The sequence below is a fragment of the Labeo rohita genome, chromosome 6 (genome assembly GCF_022985175.1).
Source record: "Labeo rohita strain BAU-BD-2019 chromosome 6, IGBB_LRoh.1.0, whole genome shotgun sequence".
Classification (NCBI taxonomy): domain Eukaryota; kingdom Metazoa; phylum Chordata; class Actinopteri; order Cypriniformes; family Cyprinidae; genus Labeo; species Labeo rohita.
Genome location: NC_066874.1, coordinates 34,626,461 through 34,644,993, shown reverse-complemented (window position 1 = coordinate 34,644,993; position 18,533 = coordinate 34,626,461). Strand labels below are relative to the sequence as shown.

The following is an 18,533-nucleotide window of genomic DNA, read 5'->3' as shown; positions in this document are numbered from 1 at the left end:
CAGTTATGGATGAATAAAAGTAGATATAATACTCAAACAATGAACAGAAGTCGACAGTTCTCAAAAAATATGTAAGAAAAAAAAATGTGTGAACATCATTTATTGGATCAAGTGTTCATATCTGAAAAAAAAAGAATTACATAATCTGTATAATCTCTCTAACCGAGAGATAAATGTAATTTAAGGACAGGTCAATGTCTAAACAGGTCAACAAGGGCGTCCAGTCTACAAACAGATGAAAGATCAGAAAAATTAGAGTAATTCGAGAGAATCACACACACACACACACACACACACACACGCATGCATATAAAACGTGTGTTGGCTCCTGCTGTGTTATTATGGGTGAGGTTGGGATGTGTGCCGGGTCAGCAGGGCAGATTGAGTCTCTAAACAGATCGATAATGTTGTGGGGCTGACTGTTGTGACACTGATGACAGAATGGAGCAAAGCTCACATATAAACACACGTACAGTCACAGCTGACAGAAACACTGACGACACGCACCGCGACGGTGAGTACAGGACCATCAGACAACACTTCATTCAATACATAATTAAGATTCACATTCAGTGATTAATACAATATTCATACAGATTTCGAGCGTTATAGGCTACTGGGGACTTTCAAACCTTTAATGCATATAAATAAGGGCAAATCTCACAAAATCGGTCAAGAACATTTCCAAAAAAATATTTTCCTTACATGTTGATATTTTCACGATAATCACATTGCTCTCCCAAATTCTTATTAAAAAAATAATGATATATTTTATATATAATATATTGAAGTGTTTATACATCACAGAGCTATTTAAAGCACTGGTTTTAATTTGTGAGTTAAATAAAAAATGTAATTAAATTAAATAAAATAATTGAATAAAAAGGTATTAATGTAATAATTTCATAAAATTACTTCAATGTACTTTTATTTAAATCAGCTTAAATTATTTATAATTATTTAACATTTCCAGTTGAATCAGATTAATGCACAGTACAAAAAAACATGATACAGCAATAATAATAATATATATATATATATCAAATAATTTTCACAATTTATGTATGAGACTGTGAATGTCAAAAATGTCATGAAAGTAATATGTGACCCTGGACCACAAAACCAGTCATAAGGGTCGATTTGTCAAAATTGAGATGAATACATCGTCTGAAAGCTGAATAAATAAGCTTTCTATTAATGTATGGTTTGTTATGATAGGAAAATATTTGGCTGAGATACAATTATTTGAATATCTGGAATCTGAGGGTGCAAAAAAACCTAAATATTGAGAAAATCGCCTTTAAAGTTGTCCAAATGAAGTTCTTAACAATGCATATTACTAATCAAAAATTACGTTTTGATAGATTTACAGTAGGAAATTTACAAAATATTTTCATGGAACATGATCTTTACTTAATTTCCCAATGATTTATGGCATAAAATAAAAATCAATAATTTTGACCGACACAATGTATTTTTAGCTATTGCTACAAATAAACCCCAGCGACTTAAGACTGGTTTTGTGGTCCAGGGTCACATATATTTATCTATATATAATATATAAATCTTTCGGTCTTAAAAATCCTAATGATATTTTTCTTTTTAAATTGGATTGTCATGTTTTTTTTTTTTTAAACTTACTTAGCATTTCTTTAAAAATTAATACAATTAATTTGTGATTTAAATAAAAAAATGTAATTTTACTGTACAAGTAAAACTGTATATTTACTAATATACAATAATAGGACGTATGTAAGAAATTAATTATTGAGAATAATAAAAAAAAAAAAACAATAAACAATATATTTTATTACTTATTATTATGTATGTCTGAACATTTATGCAATACTTTCTTTCTTGTTTTCACTTCTTTGATTTTATGGGTGAAATATGAGCCGGATATGTATGAGATTCATTCAAAAATGTCTTTTTCCAAACACTCTGATTTAGCAGATTTTATGATGATTTCTTGACGAGAAAATGCATTAAATTCATCAAGTGAATTCAATCAAGAGATTCACAGTCCTCTCTTGATCTCTTCATGAAAAGTGAACTCTGTCACGTCTCTGTACGTCAGTGTGCCAAACCCTGTCAGCACTATCAGCATTTATCAGCTATTACATTCATTATATTTAAGTCTGATTATTCGTGGCGCTGCTTTATCTCTAAAGTGAAGTCAGCAGAATACATCAGACTAAGATACATGTGCTAAACACACACTAAACAGACACACACTGCAGTGGCAGAGGTTACTATGGGTCGTCAATCTGTCTGTGTTGTGTGACACGACTGGACCCGTCCTCAGTCAAACATTAGCACTGTTTACATTCAGATGGGTAACCTAAGGCCAAATATATCACAGGTAACTTTAGGTCAACTCATTTCAGCAGGGGTCAAAAAAGTTTTAGTTGCTGAAACAGCAGCAGGCGCAGAACCAACGACTTCAAACCCATCAGCATCCGTCAACGCGATCTGCACGCGCCTCTATTAACAGAATTCTTCTGTCTGTCTTTAGACATTTCACCAGGACTCTGATCGACTAAAACAGAGACGTCATGTCAACATATGACACGGGGAACGCAGCGGTGCGTCGCTCGAGCGGACGGACAGAAAGCCGGCGTCCCACAGAGAACGGCTCCGTCAGCCAGCGTGAGTCTGACCTCGTCCCGTCCCGACTTTATTCTGCTCCGTCACTGTAAATGATTACTGTATTTAGCGTTTCTGTCTGTCTGCAGATGACGCTCACACAGATACGAGTGATATAACACTGAGAAAGGAAGACGTTGAGGTGAGACACTTAGAAATATCATGTTACAGTAATTTAATTGCAGTTTTTATTCATCAGGGTGGTATTTGTTGCACTGCCTTTCATTTAAGATGATTTCAACGAAAAAAAAAATTAAAGTGTTTTACTTTTTTTTAAACTTTAAATTAGGGCTGTCAAATTAATCACGATTATGTGTGTGTAGTGTGTATATATATTATGTATATATAAATACACACACATACTTCTTTTTTTTAACATTTTTTATATGCATTTATATTTATACTTGTAATTAATTTAGATTATATATAAATATAAATATTTAATATCTAAATCTAACATTTTTTTACTTAATATAAACAAGTATGTGTTTATACTAATATTAATATTATGCATAATAAATATACACAGCACACACACATATAGTATGTAAAAAAAAACTTTTATTTTGGATGCGATTAATTGCAATTAATCATTTGACAGCCCTACTTTAAATCAGCTTAAATTAATTTAGTAAAATTACTTTAATATTTTTTTCATTTAAATCAGCTTAAAATAAAAAATTTATTTAATACATTTTTAAAATGTATTTTATTATTACAATTTATTTCAATCATTTTAAGCTGATTTAAATAAAAAAAGTATTAATGTAATAATTGAATAAAATTGTATGTATTGTTTAATTTAAGTCAGTGTAAATTTAGTTAAATTATTTCACATTTCTTTTTTTGTTTGAATCAGATTAATTGTCAAAAATACCCTAGTGTTGTATACATACTGCGATAAAAATAATATATACAACAATTTACCACCATTTTTGTATGAGACTGTGAATGTCAAAAATATCACAAAAATAATGGAAGACATGGAGGTGAGACACTTAGAAAAATCATTACACAGTATTTTAACTCCATTTGTTGCACTGCCTTTAATTTAAGATGATTTAAATGAAAAAGTATTTTTTTTTTCATTTAAACCGGCCTAATGAAAAAAATAAATGTATTTAGTACATTTTAAAAATGTATTACAAATATTAAAATGTATTTTATTATTTTATTACAGTCATTTTAAGCTAATTTAAATAAAAAAATGTATTAAAGAAATTTCATAAATTAATTTAAGCTAAATTTAAATAGAGTAAAATTATAATTTTTTCCTCATTTGAATCAGATTAATGTACAAAAATACCATGGTGTTGTATAAATACTGCACTAAAAATAATATATATATAATAATATAATCACCATTTTTGTATGAGACTGTGAATGTCAAAAAAATAAAATAATAATAATAATCTTTTGGTCTTACAAAATCACATTTTTAGATTGGATAATCAAAATTTTTAAACTTAGTTAACATTTCTTTAAAATTAATACAATTACTTTAATGCTTTAAAGAATAAAATCAGTCTAAAGTGGTTTGCCGGTCTCAGACTGACCAGTTAAAAATGTCAAAACCCTCTCAGACCACCACAGACCAGCTTGATGATGTGATTGACTGATGTGTTTGTGATCAGAGGATGAAAGCGGAGCTGATCCAAAACGTTCAGTCTCATCTGAATGATCTGCTGGAGCGAGCGCTGTCAGACTCCTTACAGTCGCTCTCCAGAAACACACAAACACACTCGGATCACACACGCACCCACGACAGGTGAGCACCGCTGTGATGTCACTTCCTGCTGGTCAGCTGGGCTCCTAAAGAGGGTTTTAATGTACGTCTGGTGCCTTTTGGTTTTCAGGCACAAACCGGATCAGGGGAAGGTGTTTGTGGCCCGATGCTCCCTGCTGGAGTGAGTATTAATACTGCCGTTTACTCACTGGGGACTCATTACTGGTTCAGTGGAGAGCAAACACCCTAGCAACCACATAGCAACCACCCAAAAGACTCATCTCACTATCCTACACTCATCTCATCTAATAGAACATAAAAATGTATTTATATAACAGATGCCTTTATCCAAAGTGACTTTGTATAAAATAAATAAATAGACACATACACACACACATACAAGACAAATACAAATGCACTAAATCGCAATAATTGTTGCAATTTAAACTAAAAAAAAAAAAAAAAAGTACCAAAAGACTTCAGAGCAATTATTCATGTATTTTGTAGTTGAATGATGCATTAATATTATGAATATTAATTCTACTGTATCATAATAATATTATTATTGTATAATCATATCTATAAATATTTAGAAATCTGATGAATTTGAATATTTAAACTTTTTACCAAGACTTCAAATTCAGAGTTTTTTATAATGCTAAATAAATATTATGAATATGAATTTTATTGTATAATTATATTCATATTTTTGTTCATTATAGCTACAAATCATCAGACATTTGAGGTACTGGAGTATTTAAAGCTTTGTTCCAATGCAACATTTGAAAATTGTTTTTTAATTATTTTTCATGTTAAATTAAATGATGAATGTTATTAATATTATTTTATCATTACAACTACAAATCATCAAAAATCTGATGAAGTTGGTTATTTAAAGATGTGGTGAAATTCAACAATTAAAAAAATGCCAAAAGACATCAAATTCAAACCTTGTTTAAGTTTTCATTTTTAATGCTAAATTAATATTATGAATATTATGAATATTATTCTATCATTATAGCAAGAAATAATCAGAAATATTATGAACTGAATTATTTAAAGCTTTGCTGCAATTCAGCATTTAAATATTTACCAAGACCTATATTTTTATATATATTTTAATGATACATTCATATTATTAATTTTAGTGATTTTATATTAATATTATCGTACCATTATAGCTACAAATCATCAGAAATCTGATTAATTGGACAATTTAAAGCATTGTTGCAATGCAACATAAAAAATACCAAAAATCTTTTTTTAAATTATTTTTTAATGATAAATTAAAATTATGAATGTTATTAATATTATTTTATCATTACAGCTACAAAACATCACAAATTTAATGAACTGGGATTTGTTGCAATTCAACATTTAAAAAAAAAATACCAAAATACTTCAAATTAAGAGCATTTTTTAAAAATGTTACATTCGTCATTATAGTTACAAATGTGACAAATCAGGCTATTTAAAGCTGCAAAACATCTTAAAGGACAAAGGTGAAAGGTCATAACTTCATAAATTCATAAAAATATTAAAGATGCTTCAGATATATTTTCCAGTGTCACAGCAATTCATCAAATTTCTGTATTTCACCAAATACAGCAAAGAAAATAACCTCAGTTGTTCATGTGTCTCTCTCCAGTGAGTTATTTGAGATCAGTCACATCAGGACCATCAATCACATGTTCATCGCCGCTCTCTTCCTGTTCATCATCAGCACTTTAGCAGTCGACTACATCGACCAGGGCAGGTGAGTGTGTGTGTGTGTGTGGATGAATAAAGCATTCAAATTATAACTTACAGACTGACTGTGTGTGTGTTTCAGGCTGGTTCTGGACTTCGATCTGTTCTACTACGCGTTTGGTCAGTTGGGGACGGTCGTATGGGCCTGGACGCTCATGTTCGTATACACTCTGCTCGGGCCGTATTACATTCTGAGCGTCTGGGCTTCACTGCACCACAGCTGCAGCTGGAGGACGTGCGTGTCCGCAGCCGCAGCGCTAACACTGTGTGCTGCTCAGATGAGCATGCTGGGAATATTTCCAGTCTACATCGTCCTGCATTATCAGCTGCCGCCCGCCTCACGATTCATCATCATATTAGAACAGGTACAATCAACACAGCACAGAAAACACACAGGCCTTCTAGTGTATTTTCAGTTCAGAAACACGTGATTTATTTACTTAATTTGGATAAAATTTGTAAAATATTTAGAAAATAAAATTGAGAAGTAATATGTATTTATTTATATGAAATTATTTATTATATATATTATTTATTATTTATAATATACAACTATTTAAAAATCTGTAATCTGAGGGTGCAAAAAAATCAAAATACTGAGAAAATGGCCTTTAAAGTTGTCCAAATTAAGTTCTTAGCAGTGCACATTACTAATCAGAAATGAAGTTTTGATATATTTACGGTAGGAAATTTACAAAATATCTTCATGGAACATGATCTTTACTTAATATCCTAATGATTTTTGGCATTAAAAGAAAAATCAATAATTTTGACCCCTACAATGTACTTTTGCCTATTGCTACAAATATACCCATGATACTTAAGACTGGTTTTGTGGTCCAGGATCACACATAATGAACGCAAATATATTTATAAATACACATATACATATAAATAAATATTAAAAAATATATATCACACACTTATAATTATTTATAATGTACTAAATATCATCTGCATTATTAAAACAAATTATTAAATTATTATTATATAAATTATTAATCATGTATATCTTTTTTGAATATAATGTATTAAATATCATCTGCATTATTAAAATAAATTATTAAATTATTATTATATAAATTATTAATCATGTATATCTTTTTTGAATATGATGTATTAAATATCATCTGCATTATTAAAATAAATTATCAATTAAATTATTATTATATAAATTATTAATAATATATCATATTTGAATATAATGTATTAAATCTGATCTGCATAATTAAATAAAATAAATTCTAACTTATTCGAATTAGTATTAGAATTATAATTTAATTATTCTAAATTATTATTATTTACTATATCTAACATACTTGAATGTCATTAACATATAATATAATTATCACGATTAATAATATTTAAATCAAATGAATAATCTATATCCATCTATGTGTCTGTATCTGAAATTCCATTATGTCATACAGTATGAAGATAGAGCTTATAAATTAACAGATAACGAAGTAGTTTTTATTAGGCTGTGCCAGATTTAAAGCAGAGGTTTGTGCCAGTGTTTATTTGGGTTCAGAGACCAAAGTCTGCTGCTTTTTGGCAAATTAAATAGGCTGCTGATTTATTGGCTGCATATCATTATAGAAAACAGTAAAACACAGATGTGCTCAAACAGAGGGTCAAAGGTCAGAGGTCAGCGGACTAACGGACAAAACGATCAGATATGTGTAGTTTGTGATGAACGTGTGTCCGTGTGCAAATCTGCCAAATCCTGCTTTTCCTCCCCAGATCAGATTTGTGATGAAGAGCTACTCGTTTATCCGTGAAACCATGCCAGCCGTTCTCAGAAACACACCGCAGAAGGGTAACGCTGATAAACACCACCGCCATTCTATATGCTATATCAACTCAAATACATTTGATTCTTCACATATTCATATGCCAGATTCAGGGAATATTTATGCTCCAACCCTGATCGTTTCTCACAGGTCAGTCTCTGCGATATCCATCCCTCTCCAGCTACTTGTACTTCCTGTTCTGCCCGACTCTGATCTATCGGGAGGTTTATCCGCGGTAAATGACATTTATTGTGACAAACGACTGTAATACGATGTGACAAACTTACAAATCAATAACTTCACTGTTTGTTGTTCTCTTTCAGAAACCCGAACATCAGGTGGGACTATGTGGGCATGAACTTTCTGAAGGTGGGATTGAGTAATCGCTCATGTAAACACATATCTGGGTCATACTTCACCCAAAAATGAAAACAAGAAAATTAACCCTTTAACTGTCACTCTTGAGCATAGACATGGAAATGCACTATCCAAAGTTAATTTTTTGAACGAAAACATTTTGTAATATGATTTTGATGAACAATTTCCATGGTAATGCAATGTCTGATTTTAAAATGTTTTTCAAAGGATTTTGAGATTTTAGGTTTTCAGTGATTATATAATTTGTTAAGATTTCTATTGCGTGAAGGGGAAAAAGGCAACAAAGAAAGTCTTTTGTGACAAAGGTCTGAACTCCTGTTGTGATGTAGATTTTTGAGGTGCACTCTTGACATAAATTACTTTTCATACATAATTTGTAACACAAAAGAGTGGTAAAATATCTATTTAAGAGTCTTAGACCTTCCCAGCGATATATAGTTTGTCACAATTAGGATTTCTTTGTAATATGGTGAAGTAAACTCTTTGGGACGGTGACAGTTAAAGGGTTAAAATATAAAGCAGCGTTCTGCATTGTAACAAAACGTTTGTATTAATTACACACATTCCCCCTCAACGCACAAGTTTTATACAGTAATAAAAATCCACTTTTTAACAAGATTTAATTTAGCATAAAAAATTACTACCATGAAATGCACTTACAATTATACTTCACTATTTTAAATATATATTTAACACAATTTCCACACTCTTCCAGCTGACATATCTATTACAAAAAATTCTCTTAGAGATCTGCAGATGATCTAGTATCACGGGTATATTTATAGCAAACGCCAAAAATACATTGCATGGGTCAAAATGATTGATTTTTCTTTTCATGCCAAAAATCATTAGGATATTAAGATCATGTTCGATGAAGATATTTTGTACACTTCCTACTGTAAATATATCAAATCTTAATTTTTGATTAGTAATATGCAATGCGAACAACTTCATTTGGACAACTTTAAAGGTGATTTTCTCAATATTTAGATTTTCTGCACCATCAGATTTCATTTTTTTAAATAGTTGTATACTGCCAAATATTTTCCTATCCTAACAAACCACACATCAATAGAAAGCTTATTTATTCAGAGTTCATAATGTATAAAGCTCAATTTCACAAAAATGTAACCTTATGACTGTTTTTGTGGTCCAGGGTCACATATATGAGTATAATCAGGTGTTTGATTGTCTAATCATACAGTAATACTCTCAGATCATGTATAAAATCATTAAATGAGCAGTGAAATAATCTGTGTACATTTCTTAAAAAAGAACATTTACAGAGTATATTTAAAATACAGAATATTCTATTTTATTCTATTCTATAGGGGTCATCGGATGCAAGCATTGCATGGCAGTGTATGTACAAATCTACTCTATAATGATAAAAATCCATGCAGTGGTTTTAATTAATCTGTAAAATTAATATTCGCTTTTGCAAATTGAGCCGTTCTCAGACGTCACACCCACACGATAGCGTCTTACTTCAGATCAGCTGTAACAGTCCGACCTCCATTGTTTTGATGCCGGAGCAGGGATGTGAGTTAGACAAGAATATCTCAGATTGAGTGATTGAGGTGTTGTGTTGCTGGATGTAATAATGAACATAGTGGTCGTCATTTACTCCCGACATCTGAGCCGCTGAAGATGCAGTGGATTACGTTTGTTTGTGAAGGGAATGCACCTCCCGATCTACATATATCCGTCTATGTTCACACGAATCATTCGTGATCCAGCTTCACCTACAGCAGAAGTGAGTATAAGGGTTTTTTTAATGAATCTCTGCAATCACCTTCCCTAATAACGTGCTAGTTAGGAAGTTTTGCGGCTAAAGTAAACAATCTCTCAGAGCAGCAGAGAGAAGAGAGGGGCGGGGCGAGCAGTGCTCATTTGCATTTAAAGGAACAATCCATCAGAATGGGATGATTTTTGCAGAGCTCATTTTGACAAGGTTAAAAGGGTGTTGTTTTACACAACCATTGGGAATTTTTAAACAAAGTATAGAATCATATGAAGAGTTCAGATGCAAAACCAGCTAAAAGCCATCTCGGTCAAAAATGAGATAATGATACTGAGTGAATGCTCGACACATATTATACGTCCATCAAATAGAGTTTTCATCAAACTCGCTAAAATACCAGCCTCAGCCCAATCAGAAGTACCGGTACTTACATAGAAACCTATACATCTGAGCTTGAAAAAATGCATTTTTTAAAGAAAGACGTCAGATGGATTTAGCTGGTTTTGCATCTAAACTCCTCATATCAACTTGGACATCCGATGACCCCTTTAAGGGAAGTTATGTTACAAAACAACACATACTGTCAGTTCTAAACAAAGACTTAATTGTATGAGATTCACCCGCCTTAAATCCATTGTTCTTGTGTTCCTCACAGATCTTGGCCTGTCTGTTCTATCTGTACTTCATCCTGGTGCGTTTGTGCATCCCTGTGTTCAGGAACAAGAACAACCAGCCGTTCAGCACACGGACATTCATCCTGGCGATCTTCCATGCCGCTTTTCCAGGTACACCGCACTGTTTTGCATACACAGCAATAGGTTATATTTCATATTTCACGCACTGACTTTATATCTCTGTTCAAAGTCACGACTTTTTATTTTACCTGATAAAATTAATAGTATTTATTTTTAAATTATTTAGTATTTCTCAGGCAGTCTGTGTGATTTAAGACCGTTTTCTGTCACGTTTAGGGATGCTCATGTTAATTTTGGGTTTCTACGGGTTTCTGCACTGCTGGCTCAATGCTTTTGCTGAGATGTTGCGTTTCGCTGACCGGATGTTTTACAAAGTAAGTGAAAGTCTTATTCGTTTAAAGAAATCGTTCTGCCAAAAATGACACATTTTCTGAAAATTTACTCACCTTCACGTCATCCAAGATTAGGATGAGTTTGTTTCCTTATCAGATTTGTAGAAATGTGTCATTTGATCACTGTCTCACCAATGGATGCGAATGGGTGCCGTCAGAATGAGAGTCCAAACAGCTGATAAAAACATCACAATAATCCACAAGTAATCCACAGCACTCCAGTCCATCAGTTCACATCTTGAGAAGACAAAAGATAACTAAATTCCGACTCCATAATCCATTATAACGCTTCCTCCGAGGAAAAATCTGGTCTGAATCAGGAGAGAAATCTGCACCGTTTACAAGCCAAAACAGCTCTAAAAGGGTAAGGTTGATTGATTACATTGATAATTGCAAACATCATTTGTATTACCAGTTTTCTAGAAAGTTAGGTTTAAATATGCAAATGAGCTATTTGATGAAATATGTGCTAATTTGCATACATTTCTAGTACAGAAATAGAAGTCAGTTTCAAAATTCTTGTTTAATTTTTTTTTTTTTTTTGTTACATATTTCAGTCAAAAAAATTACAGAGGGAATTTTGGGCATCTTATTTTGTCACTCCTTAATTCAGAAAAGACTTAAGACTTAAGACAGAAAACAATATATTTTCACATTTTCTGGGGGAATAAAATGTTGTATAAAATCAAGCAAATTATATATGAACAAATCCCTCTGTTAAAACCTTCAGGGTATAAATGGGAAAATGTAAAAGTTTGGTGTGTGTAAATGTTACTGAAGTGGTGATTTATGTGTAGGAGAAAAAACTTGTTTAAATGAGAATCGAAAAACAGCCTTTAAAAATACATATTGTAGTTAAAGGGCTACAAAAGAACCACTGAACAGTGTCTTTTTGATGCTTTCTTTACACTAGAAAAAACACTTCATGAAAAACTAAAAAGCCCAAAATCTCAAACTTGACAGGTGTATAAAAAAGCGTTTTTGATGGACTGGAGTGCTGTGGATTACTTGTGAATTATTCTGATGTTTTAATCAGCTGTTTAGATGTTCATTCTGACGGCACCCATTCACTGCAGAGGATCCATTGGCGAGCAAGTGATGGAATGCTGCATTTTTCTAAATCTAATGAACAAACCAAGTCATCTACATATTGGATGGTCTGAAAATCTTCATTTTTGGGTGATCTATTGCTTTAAAGCCAGTGGTTTGTGCACTAATATATAAAACAACCTGAAGCATTTTAACAGTATATTATGTCATTACTTTAAAAGGACTGGTGGAACTCGACGTCCTTCGCTAATTACTATCGCACATGGAACATCGTCGTACACGACTGGCTTTATTACTACTGCTACAGAGACTTCCTCCGGGTGAGGACGGACACTCCTGATTCTCATGTGTGAAATCCATGTCATGTTTTACTAATCCTGACATGAAATCCTCTCGATTCCTCAGCTGACGGGTCATAAGCTCCGATCGGTGGCCACGCTGTCTGTTTTTGCCGTGTCTGCATTTGTTCATGAATATACCTTTACCATGGGCTTCGGATTCTTCTACCCCGTGATGTTCTGCACATTCGCGGGCATCGGTGGTAAGAAAGCAAGAGATCCTGCTGTAAAACATACAAATTAGCATTATTAAAAACTGCACAATGAATGTAATTACAAAAACATTCAAAACAAATCATGCACAGTTTACAAAGCACATTTTATGAATTTGCTCTGTAAACTCCATCTCCAGTTTTTGAAGTTTTTAGTAAAGTTTGTAACTTACAGATATACATACAAAGAAAGAGTGAGAAAGTTTAGTTGCATTGACAAATAAAATTAAATGTATTAAAATTGAAATTTTAATAAAAGTTTAAAAGCATTTATTTATTAATTTATTATTATACATTTATTAATTATATTTTAGATTATAATTTTTAATTATTTAAAATTATTATTATTATTATTTTGAAGTCATTACATTACATTTCCTTTCTATACAAATAAATAAATAAATACATGCATTTATTTTTAGGGCCAAAATCGTAAAGCAGCAAGGCATGTATTTATTAATTTATAATAACAATAACAATAATAATAATAATAATAATAATAATAATAATATTATGTGTGTGTATATATATATATATATATATAGAGAGAGAGAGAGAGAGAGAGAGAGAGAGAAATTTTAGTTAGTGCATTAACTAACAAATAAAACTAATATTGCAAATGTATAAAAAAAGTTTAAAAGTTTTTTTTTATTGTATTTTCTGATTATAATTTTTAATTATTCAAAATTATTATTATTTTGAAGTCATTACAGTGCATATTACAGTATATATAAAACCAATATACTATATATAAAATGGATTAACAAATAAAATTGATAATGCAAATTTATTACAATTGCAATTTTAATACAAGTTTATAAACATTTATTTATTTATTATATTTTGTGATTATTTTTTTTAATTATTTAAAATTATTATTATTATTTTGAAGTCATTACAGTGCATTCTAGGATTTCCTTTCTATAAAACTAAATAAATAAATACATACATTTACTTTTAGGGCCAAAATCTTAAAGCAGCAAGGCATGTATTTATTAATTTATAATAAATATAATAAATAATTTAATAACATAAATCATAGATAAATATAATAAATAATTCTAATAAATAATTTCAAACAAACATGCTTGCTGCCTTAGGATTTTGGCTATCATAAAGTATATAGACAGCGTCGTGTTGCCTAAGGAGAGCACCTGTGATGACTGATTAGGGTTTTGGAACAGAGATAATGATTGGACAGTAATGCATTGACTGTTTTTCACCTTTCCAGTGGTGTTCAACTTCGCCTTGAACGACAAGCGCAAGAGCCCAGTGTGTAACATCATCATGTGGACAAGTCTGTTCATTGGTCAGGGCATCCATGTGTGTCTGTACTGTCTGGAGTGGTACGCCCAGATCCAGTGCCCGCGCACAGGGGTAAAAACACTCATGCTTCAGCTCTGTGATTAACATGGATCACTGTTTGGACACGAAAGCTCAGAGTGCAGATGTTGCTCAGAGACTGTGATGATTAAGTTCAGCCCAGGATTAGGTTACAAGAGCAGCAAAGCCAGCTGAAGAACACACTGACAGATGGTGTAAGATGTGCTTACGGCTCCCAAATACAGCAGAACGCAGGAAAACTGAAGCAGTGCATTGCATTTCACTGGCATCTGTGGCTTAAAATGATAAAAGCTTGTTTCTGCCACAGGTTAAAAAATAAAAAAGGGAATTGCAACTTTTTATCTCACAATTCAGACACAGTTCTCTTGCACTTCTGAGACATGCAATTCTCAGAATTATGAGATTAAACTCAGAACAGTGAGATATACATGCAGATATAAATCACAATTCTGAGAGAAAAAGATACAAACCTGCAGTTGCGAGAAAACAAGCAGAACTGAGAGATACAACTGTAAAATTGCAAGATATAAACTTGCAATTCTGAGATAAGGTAATTGAGTGAGTTGCAATTAACTTTTTTAATATTATATATATATATATATATATATATATATATATACACTACCGTTCAAAAGTTTGGGGTCAGTACATTTTTATTGTTTCTTTTTTTTTTTTTTTAAAGAAATTAATACTTTTATTCACCAAGGATGTATTAAGTTGATAATTAAAAGTTTATTAAAAGTTAATAATAAATAATTTACATTGTTATAAAATATTTATATTTTGAATAAACACTGTACTTTTTAAACTTGTTATTCATGAAAGAATCCTGAAAAAAAAAAATTACAGGTTCCAAAAAATATTTGGCAGCACAACTGTTGATATTATCCAACATTGATCATTCTAATAATAAATCCGCATATTAGAATGATTTCTGAAGGATCATGTGACACTTAAGACTGGAGTAACAGCTGATAAAAATTCAGCTTTTCATCACAGGAATTAATTCTATTTTAAAGTATGTTAAAATAAAAAACATTATTTTATATTGTAAAAACATTTTGCAATATTACTGGTTTTTTTCTATATTTTTAATCAAATAAATGCAGCCTTGATGAGCATAAGAAACTACTTTAAAGACTATTACAAGTCTTACTGACCCCAAACTTTTGAACGGTAGTGTATATATATATATATATATATATATATATATATATATATATATATATATAAAAATTGTTAGTTATATTTATTTATTTATTTATTTATATTCCGTGGCAGAAAAAAAACAAAAACAGAATTGCACAATATAAACTTAGAATGAACAAAATTCATAATTGTGAGATATAAAGTCTAAATTACATGGTGTGAAAAAAAAATCAATGGCCAAACAACGACAAAAACAAAATTGCTTGTGAAAAAGAAAGATTTCGGAGTTTATATCTCTAATTCTGACTTTTTGCAATTCACAATTCTGAAAAATTGAGTTGTGAATTGCAAAAAAGTCTTTAAAAAAGTCACAATTATTTTTCCTCTTGATGTGGAAACATAAAAAAGGATTTTTGTCAACTATAAAATATATTTAGGAGCACATATATCAATAAAAAGTAAGGGTTAAAAAAGGCTTAAAAAGTCTTAAATTAATTTTTAAAATTTATTGTCATAAAAAGGTTTAAATATCTTAAATGGTATAACAAAAAGTCTTCATTTTAAGGGGTCTTAAATTTAAGGGCAGAAAACAGGAATCATGATATAGCTTAATGTGATTATTAAACTGCAAAAGGCAATGATTTAATGGAAAAAAAATGTAAGTGCTACACATTTCAAAGAAAAAACGCATCGGTCAATAAATACAGAGCATTCATGCCCAACCTTTGCTTATGATCTGCTGTTGATGAATTATGACAAGGTTTACTTTATGGTGTTTATATTGCAATATGTTTTAGTTTTAAGAATGACCATTTTAATCAGTCTCATCTGTTTGAACAAGCAGCTGGAAATAGTAAAGACACTTCAAAATAAGAGACTCAGCGAATTATGGGTTTGTTTATGCCACATTACGCAGAACTATTTTTTCTGTTTATTATTGGTACTTCAGCTACACACTATCTGCCATTTAATTCAATTTTAAAAATATAGATATGGCTTAATTTATTATATTCTGATATACAATCTGTACAATCAGAAAATAAAATCTAATTCTAAATTGTAAATATAAAATCTGTACAACCAGAAACTTGTTTATTTAAATATAGATAAATAAATAGTATTTTTAAATATACTAGTAAATTTCAGTAATAAATTGCTAAGAATCTGCATATAATGCATTTAAACAATTTTGAAGTAGAAGAACTGAAACAGTGTTTTCTTGTAAAACGCACTTCAATAATATTTGTTTTATTTAAAAATTTAACCTCGTTATTACCGGTATGTGGTTATAAGGTAAAATACATCTGCCTTTTAATTCAATGTTTGAAATATAATTAATTGCATAATTATTAAACACAGACTCTCAAGGCCTGTAAAGACAGGAGCATAAAATTATGAAATAACAGAAATAGAAAATATAAAAACATCAGCTGAAAAGTAAAAAGAAAGAAATAAAAAACTAAAACAATCTCCACTTGGTGGCACTGCAGTATCAGTTTGAGTATATGATAAAATGGGTCATTTTTGGGTAAACAGTCCCTTTAAGAACAAGCATTTCTTCTTGCAGATGTTTCACATGCGCTGAACAAACACCAACAGAGTTGATTTTCTATGCAATAATGCTGTAAATCATATTTAATATGCATAAGCTCATATTTTCATGCATTTTCTCCAAACAGACGAGTTTCTGGGAGCTGGTGACGCCGCGCTCATGGACGTGCAGCTACCAGTGACATCTGCACCGAGCACAAACCACATCCGCTCTTCATCATCATCATCATCATCATCATCATCATCATCAGTATCTGCTATTGCTCATGGGTCAGCCATCACACATTATGAAATACATTACATAACACACTTAATGACTTCTGGAAGCACATCAGCCTCTCTGTAAATGCTTTTTTACTTTAACTAAATGTTGATTTGAACTTAATGACTGTATATATTTTAAGTATTGTGATAATGCACATTATTAAAAGTTATAAATGCTTTTACATTGGTAAAATGGTGGTGATTAAAGCTTAAAAACATGGTAAATGCACCCCAGCAAACAGTGTACTAGAAACAGAATCTATCTCTATATAGTGCTTCAAAATGTAAAGCTTTCAGGCAAACTGAATTTTGTTTTGAAGGCAAAATGACTCTGATCTACACTGTAAATGATTTTTCAAAGTGTGCGTGCGTCTAATGTGCAGACGCTTTCATCTCTGGTTTGCTGTTGCTATCCTATACTGTCATTTAGCGGAAGTTTTTATACAAAGCAACTCACGAATGAGGAATTGAACAAAGAGCAATTTAACACCCAAGAACGATGAAACCTGCCATGATGAAAAGACGAGTTTCAAGAATAAACCAGAAGCAGAAGCGTAAATGCAGAAAAGGGCAGAAAAGGAAAACAAAAGAGGAGAAGTATATTTCTGAAAAGCATTTATTTCTAGGAAGTGTCTTTGAATGTGGTTTAAGCACAGGAGGAAGAAGTGCTTCTTGTTTCTCAGGAATGTCGTGTTTTGAGACGCGGGTATTTAAGAGAAGCCGTTTAAAAAGAAATACGTTTTTGTGCAACCTTGGAGGTAAATGACAAAAATGTAAATGTTTCTCAAGTTGACTTTGGCAGTCGTTACGGAGAGGTTGCCAAAGTAACAAGGTCACCGCTGCATTAGAATACTATGCAAATGTAAGGGGCCATTCACACACACACACACACGTTTGTTTTTTGTGAATTGTGGGGACTTTCCATAGACTTCTATAGTTTTTATACTGACCAAACGATATTGTCTATCCCCTAACCCAACCCTAACCCTAAACCTAGCCCTTACAGAAAACATGCTTGCATCGTTACATTTTCAAATAAACACCATTTACTATTTTTAATAATTTTTTAACATTGTGGGGACCGCAGGCCGGTTTTTGAGCAACACTTACAGTGCGATCGACCAGTTCCATATAGAAATACAAAACCTGTGCTAATTGGAAGAAAACAAGTTGCTATATAAAGATTGAATGGTAACACTTTACTTAAAGCCTTTATGTATAATGCATTATATAAGTAGTTGTAATGATGCATTAATTATGCCTTGTAATGCACCATTCAATGCATCATATGATCTCATGCAACCACATATTTAATACATTATGACACTCATCTATTCATTGTTACATCTTTAGAAATTCTAATGCACGAAAACACGACAAACCTTTAAATATTATAATGCATTTTAACCTTTGTTATAATTATTTATGAAAAGATATAATGGATTACAATGCACGTTACGAATACCTTTATAATGCATTATGCATAAAGACTTTACGTAAAC

At 31.3% G+C, this 18,533-nt stretch overlaps 1 protein-coding gene across 2 annotated transcripts; it reads left to right on the top strand.

The window, feature by feature from the left end:
• The first annotated feature begins 374 nt into the window (after positions 1 to 374).
• Positions 375 to 17,213, top strand: soat2 (sterol O-acyltransferase 2). 2 transcript variants are annotated; one of them, XM_051112708.1, is made up of 16 exons: positions 375 to 514; positions 2,516 to 2,649; positions 2,736 to 2,788; positions 4,281 to 4,414; positions 4,503 to 4,553; positions 6,021 to 6,128; positions 6,204 to 6,486; positions 7,865 to 7,940; positions 8,065 to 8,149; positions 8,238 to 8,283; positions 10,692 to 10,821; positions 11,008 to 11,105; positions 12,395 to 12,493; positions 12,579 to 12,714; positions 13,955 to 14,100; positions 16,896 to 17,213. In XM_051112708.1, the coding sequence occupies exons 2-16, from the start codon at positions 2,556 to 2,558 to the stop codon at positions 16,947 to 16,949; spliced, it is 1,593 nt and encodes a 530-aa protein (XP_050968665.1). In that variant the 5' UTR covers positions 375 to 514; positions 2,516 to 2,555; the 3' UTR covers positions 16,950 to 17,213. The 2 variants fall into 2 exon arrangements, with proteins under 2 accessions (XP_050968665.1, XP_050968666.1); XM_051112709.1 differs by lacking the exon at positions 375 to 514 and having other exon boundaries at positions 2,558 to 2,649; positions 4,230 to 4,414.
• The last annotated feature ends 1,320 nt before the right edge of the window (positions 17,214 to 18,533 follow it).